The sequence below is a fragment of the Miniopterus natalensis genome, chromosome 14 (genome assembly GCF_054644295.1).
Source record: "Miniopterus natalensis isolate mMinNat1 chromosome 14, mMinNat1.hap1, whole genome shotgun sequence".
In the NCBI taxonomy this organism is placed as follows: Eukaryota; Metazoa; Chordata; class Mammalia; order Chiroptera; family Miniopteridae; genus Miniopterus; species Miniopterus natalensis.
The window spans coordinates 22,885,724-22,891,574 of NC_142094.1; the positions used below are offsets into that span (position 1 = coordinate 22,885,724).

Below are 5,851 nucleotides of genomic sequence, written 5' to 3' on the forward strand. Positions count from 1 at the left end.
TGTCATCAGTCGCATTTTCTGTGGGTGCCTGAGTGTGTGTGTGTGTGTTTGAGGCCGGGCGCTGGGAACAAACGTGCATCTGCTAAATTTGACAATAAAGTCCTAAAGCGAAGCTGCCAGGATTGGGGCAGCGGGTGGGGGCGGAAAGCAGAGGGGGTGGGAGAGAGCTGGAGTCTCAAAAGGCGACGCCAAAGTGCCTGGCCCAGGTATTATGTGGGGAGAAGGTGAGGAGAGCAGCTGCTCCTTCTCGCGGGGTGTGTATGGGAGCAAGGGTGCCTGTGTCCCTATGAAGAGTACACACCGATCTGCTCAACATATGTCGCCACAAATCACTGTATCTCTCCCCGCTCTCACCCCCCACCCCCTCCTGACCGAGGGCAGAGCCAAGAGAGGCGATGAGAAGAGGCGCCGCGCTTCAACAGGTGTCCTAGTGCGCAATGCACCTTTTCACGCATTCACTGTCTCCGGCGGCGGCGGGGACAATGTGCACACTTTGTTTCCAGGCGCTTTGCGCCAGCTTTGGACCCCCCGGAAAAGCTGCCCTGGGCAGGGAGGGGGGGTCTGGAAATAAAGACCTCAGGCGCTCCCGGGGTCCCGGGCCTCTCCTTCCTTTGTTCGAGGACTCCATGGGCCAGAGCTCCCTTGTGCGCCCTTGGGGGTGGCATATGGCGCCCTCTCACCTACCCAAGAAAAAGAATCAGCCACCCACTCAAGAGCGCACAAGGTCCCCGCGCCCCTGGAGGGGGAGTCTCTGAGGGAAAGGCGTCTTTCCCAAAGCGAATGAGGAGCCCGCCTTATCTCTCCCCACCCCACCTCCACCATCCCCTCAGCTGGCGCAGCAGGCAGCAGCCGTTGGGTGGGGAGCAGTGCGCAGAGCAGCGCCAGCCTGCGGAAGCGCCCCAGCTCCCGGCAGATGAAATATGGGGCTGGTGAGCCCCTGGAGACCATATGTTTTCAATAAAAGAAGACAAATAGGACCGAGATAGGCCTTGCAGCCAACCTGTTATAAATGGGTGGCAATTGGGCCAATGTACACGGCCCCGGGGGGAGGCCTGCTCGGTGCCAAATGCATGTGTCAGCTTCTGGGACAGGTGTGCCCAGGGGCCAGGGGCCAGGTCTCCCCCCTCTGGGTTTATCACGGCAAAGGTAATATTGTGCTAACTATGAGTAAACAGTCATTGTGAAAACGAGGGAGAGTTTATCAGAGGCGAACTAGTTGGGGGGTGGCTTAACAATAAAGTTGCCCGGCTTGGGAGCAGGTGACGGCTGGCTGCAGGACTCCCGTGGTAGATGTTTTCCAAAGCACTCCACTTTACAATCTCTTGTAATTATTTATTAAACGAAATCTATTTATTATTATTTTAGCAAACACTGGAGACAGGTGGGGCTTTCTTTTCCTCCTCTCCTTTTGTTTGAAGGGCTGTTTGAAGTGGCCAGTCTCGGCCCGGGCAGCTCGCTCGCCAGATTTTTGTCTTCCCCTCTTTCAGCGCCGAGGCGAAGGCGAGAGAAAGACACCCCCTCCTTTGGCAAGCCATTAGCTATTCAGCCTTCTGTGGCCCCCCTCCCTCCGGCTGCTTTCTCGAGGAGCCCCCAGGCACTGCTAAGATTCCCCCCTCAGACAGGAAGGCAAAAGGGAGGACCGCTGCCTGCCTTCTTTTCCAATCCGCCCGAGATCTCCAGGCGTCACGCTGTCGCCTCTCTCCTGGGTCCCCTCGGCTTCCAGGCCAGCCTGGGCTTCAAAATGTAAATGGGCAGGGGGGTCCTGGAGGCACTAGAGGTGGTAGCTGGCTGGGGTCCTCAGGAACCGGCTCTGCTCCCCGGCTAGGAGAGCGGGTGCACAAATACTGCCAGTGCGCACGGAGTTGTCGCAGACTGCGCCTCGGCCGCAAAAGCACAGGAATTAACTTTGGAGAGGGGTCTGTGAGGCCCCTGCGGTGAAGAGAGAGGGTGTAAACCTCGAGGTCTAATCCCCTAGGACTCCTCAACCTCCAGCCCCGCCCTCCAGCCCAGAAGCAGGGATCTGGAGAGTTCTTGCAGGTTGCAAGGCGACCGCTGCCCTGGACCGCAGTGCGCTCCTCGCCCTGTTTTTTGCGCAAAGCCACAGTAGTGGCAGCCGGCGGCAAGCCTTGGAAAGCCCCGAGTCGAAGGGGCTCTGGGGGAGCTAGATAAGAATTCCAAGCCAGTCCCAGAATTCTCTCCCAATCAAGAAGGTTTCCAAGAATCCCCAGAATCTCCCCTGGGGCAGGAAGCTCCCCCTGAGGCTCTCTCCAGCACCCATTAGCTGCTTGAGGCAAGCAGGAGCCAAGGCGAGTCCCACCTTCGCTTTCACCTGAGAGCCACGGCTAGATGAAAACCCTGGATGCGGGCTGCTGCTCTTCAGGCCTCCAGGGACGCATAGGGGTGCTCTGATCCCCTAAGGCCAGGGCTCCCGCCACAGAGCAAGGCTGGGTCCCGGAGAGCTAGGGGAGCAACGCTTTGGGTTTCCTCCCTCTTTCTAGTTTGCAGGCTAGAAATCAAGCAAGGCTGGGGAATGGGTCAGGAAAGTAAAGAGATGGGACACGAGGGAACAACAGCTCCCCTTGGCACTGGGAGATGGGGCCACTACCCCTTTCGCACTCTGACCCTGTCATTCCTCACAGACCCACGACTTCTACTTTCTACATTTTGGGGTGTCTGATTTTGCCTTGAAAGGATATCTTCCCCCCATCAGAGAAAGGCAGCAGGTGCAAAGGAGAATCTGGGACCAGCAGCCTTGGGGCCTGAGTTCCCTGTGGTTCTGCTGGAACTTGCACTGTGACCTTGGTTGAGTCACTTCTCCTTCCTGGGCCTTGATTTTTCCATCTGTAAAAGGGATCTCAGGTTCTCATTCTTAGAACAAGAAGGCAGTCTGATCTAAGGGGAAAGAGCAACAAAAAGCGGAACCCATGCGTCCTCCTGGGGCCCCTCCGCTGGTCCTGAGCCTGACCCTGGCTTCAGGTCCCAGGCAGCGGGGAAGGAGCCGCGCTGACCGCGCACAGCGGCGACCGGGGCACAGCGCCCCCTCCCACGCAGCGCAGGAGTCCCCGCTCCCCGGCTCCCACGCCAGCCCACCCTCCGTCCGCCTTCGAGGTAATGCCCAGCGGCCGGGGCGGACACACACTCACCTCTCCCCGCACCCCATCCCCTCAGGGTCCCAGCCCGTCCCGCGCCCTCCGCCAGCTTCCGGGAGGCTCAGGGCGTCGGGAGAGGCTGGAAATAAACCCCTCGCCCGCGGCGGAGACTGAACCCCACACCCGCCCCCCCCCAGGCTCCGCTTCCTTCCCCCCCGGGCGCGGCGGGGTCAGCGGAGAGGAGCGGAAGCCGCGACCCCTCCTCACCCTGAGTGACCGGAAGCAGAAGACCACGGGGTGTCCGAGGCGGGACAAAAGGGAGGGCGGGGAAGAAAGGAGGGATGGTGCGTGCACGCTCCCTTTGGAAAGATGTCCAGACGGCGAACACTGGGGCCCTGGAGGGGCCGCGCCCTGTGCTCGCCGCCGGCTCCCGTCCGACTCCGGGGCGGGCGGGGGGCAGGTAGCGGGGGCCCCCCGGGGGTGGGACGGGGGGGACCGCGGGCAGAGACGCGACCCGCTTCTGCGCGGCGTCTGAGAGGCGCGGGGACGCCCGGGCCCCGCCGACCCCTCCGCGCCTAACTCGCGGCCTGAGCGCTGGGCACCGTCCGCGCCCCGCAGCTGCGGAATGTCCCCGGGGGGCCCGCCGCGGCCGCCCTCTGCCTCTGGGACACCGCGGACACGTCTTAGATTGGGGGGGGGGCTGCCGCCTCGCTGGAGGAGACGGGCTACGCGCCCCCGTGTGAGAAGTTCGGGGCGTCATCTCAGGGCTCAGCAAGGTGGATCTCCACCCCCAGGTGCAAGTCTCTAAGGGGCAGGGACGGCTGTGTCTGCAGTCGCCTTGTCGCCCCCCCCCTTCCCAGAATGAAGGGTCAGTGAAACATCCCCGTGTGCTCCCTAACCCGCCCGCGGGGCAGGAGAGCATCGAGAATTAGGTGGCGTTTCCCAAGCTGTGGTCAGGACACCTGGCTCCGGGGTCCATCTCCTGCCGCGTGGTTGGAGACGAGCCGCCTACATCCCCCGCGTGTAACGCACGGAGATCGACCTACCCCAAAGTTTCCCCAAGTCCCCGTCAGGGCACCAAGAGAGGCTCTGGACAGGGGCCAGGGAAAGACAGGACGCTAGGAAAGCGGTCTGGGGCGGCCAGACGGGAGCCAGACGGGGCTCATCTCCCCGGGCGAGGCTCTTTGAGGAACCGAGAGTTGCTGGGACGGAGCCCGCGCGCAGAAAGCAAACAGAGCGGCGCTCCCCTCCCCCGGCCCGGCCCTTTGTGCGGAATCCAGCTGTGCCCGCGGGGGAGGAGCAGGCTCGCGTGGCGCGGCCCCGGGTGGCCGCACTGATTGGCCGGCGGCTCGGGCAGCCCCGGGGCCGGCACGCTCCCGGCCCCCGCCGAGCGGATAAAGCGTGCCAAGGGGCACACGACCCGCGGCTCGGGAATCCGCCCGGGCAGGCGCGCCCAGAGCAGCGGAGGCCCGGGGCCCGCGTCCCGCTTCCCTGCGTGAGGCCTGTGGGAGCTCGCGGCGCGGCCCCCGCGTCCCGCTGAACTTGGCGTTCGCTCGGGCCAGGTCCGCTCGCCGCTGCGCGCAGAGCCCACCGCTCCCAACCTTTTGCGTACGAGGACAAGGTAACTCCTGGAAGCCGCAGCGCGGCATGCGAACGGGGAAAAGGGCTCTCTGGTCAGGTGGGGTGGCTCTTTCTCCTGCGCCCCCCCCCCCCCGGCCCCGGGATGGGGAACCGCGCCTGGGTGGACCGGCCCACGCTGACCCGAGCTTCTTATCCTGCAGCAGGATGGCGCCTCATCCCTCGGGTGCGCCCGCCGTCCAAGTGGCCCCCGAGACGGAGCAGCCCTTCCCGGTCGCCGCGAACGAGGAAGTGACCTGCACCGCGTCCACTCCGCCCAGCCCCACTCGGGTGCCAGGGGGCTGCGTCGAGGCGGAAGGGAGCGGCTGCCGGGGGGCCGCCAGGAAGCTCCGGGCGCGGCGTGGGGGGCGCAGCCGCCCCAAGAGCGAGCTGGCCCTGAGCAAGCAGCGGCGCAGCCGGCGCAAGAAGGCCAACGACCGCGAGCGCAATCGGATGCACAACCTCAACTCCGCGCTGGACGCGCTGCGCGGCGTCCTGCCCACCTTCCCCGACGACGCGAAGCTCACCAAGATCGAGACGCTGCGCTTCGCCCACAACTACATCTGGGCGCTGACGCAGACGCTGCGCATAGCGGACCACAGCCTCTACGGGCTGGACCCGTCCTGCGAGGAGCAGGGCAGCCCGGACGGCGGCTCCCTGGGAGACTGGGGCTCCCTCTACTCCCCGATCTCCCAGGCGGGCAGCCTGAGCCCTGCCGCCTCGCCGGAGGAGCGCCCCGGGCTGCAGGCGCCCGCCTCCCCCGCCTGCCTGCGCCCGGGCGCCCTGGCTTTTTCAGACTTCCTATGACGGCCCGGCGGCCGCTGGGCGGGGGGCGCTGGGAGGGAGGGAGGGAGGGAGGAGGCGGCGGCCCTCAGGGGACTTGCCCCCCTGCCTTTGGCTCGCTGGCCGCTGGTGGGCCCGGCGCCCGCGGGAGATTAGCCCCAGGTGCTCTGAGCCGCGCCAACCGCAACTCTGCGGCGGCCGCGCAGGTGGGCGTCTCAGGCGGCGCGCGTTTTAGGCCCCCTCCTTGCGGCCACCCCAAAATCTCTTGCAAAAAAAGACAAGAACGGTAGCACTACACAGCGGAAGAGCCCCCCACGCCCGCTGTCCTACCCTCACTCAATTTGTCTGTCAGACTGACTACC

The 5,851-nt window shown here is 64.8% G+C and overlaps 1 protein-coding gene across 1 annotated transcript; it reads left to right on the forward strand.

Annotated features, from left to right (window-relative positions):
• The first annotated feature begins 4,874 nt into the window (after positions 1–4,874).
• Positions 4,875–5,513, forward strand: NEUROG3 (neurogenin 3). The gene has a single exon (XM_016198427.2). It carries the CDS (start codon positions 4,875–4,877, stop codon positions 5,511–5,513), a length of 639 nt encoding a protein of 212 aa, XP_016053913.2.
• Positions 5,514–5,851: the final 338 nt, after the last annotated feature.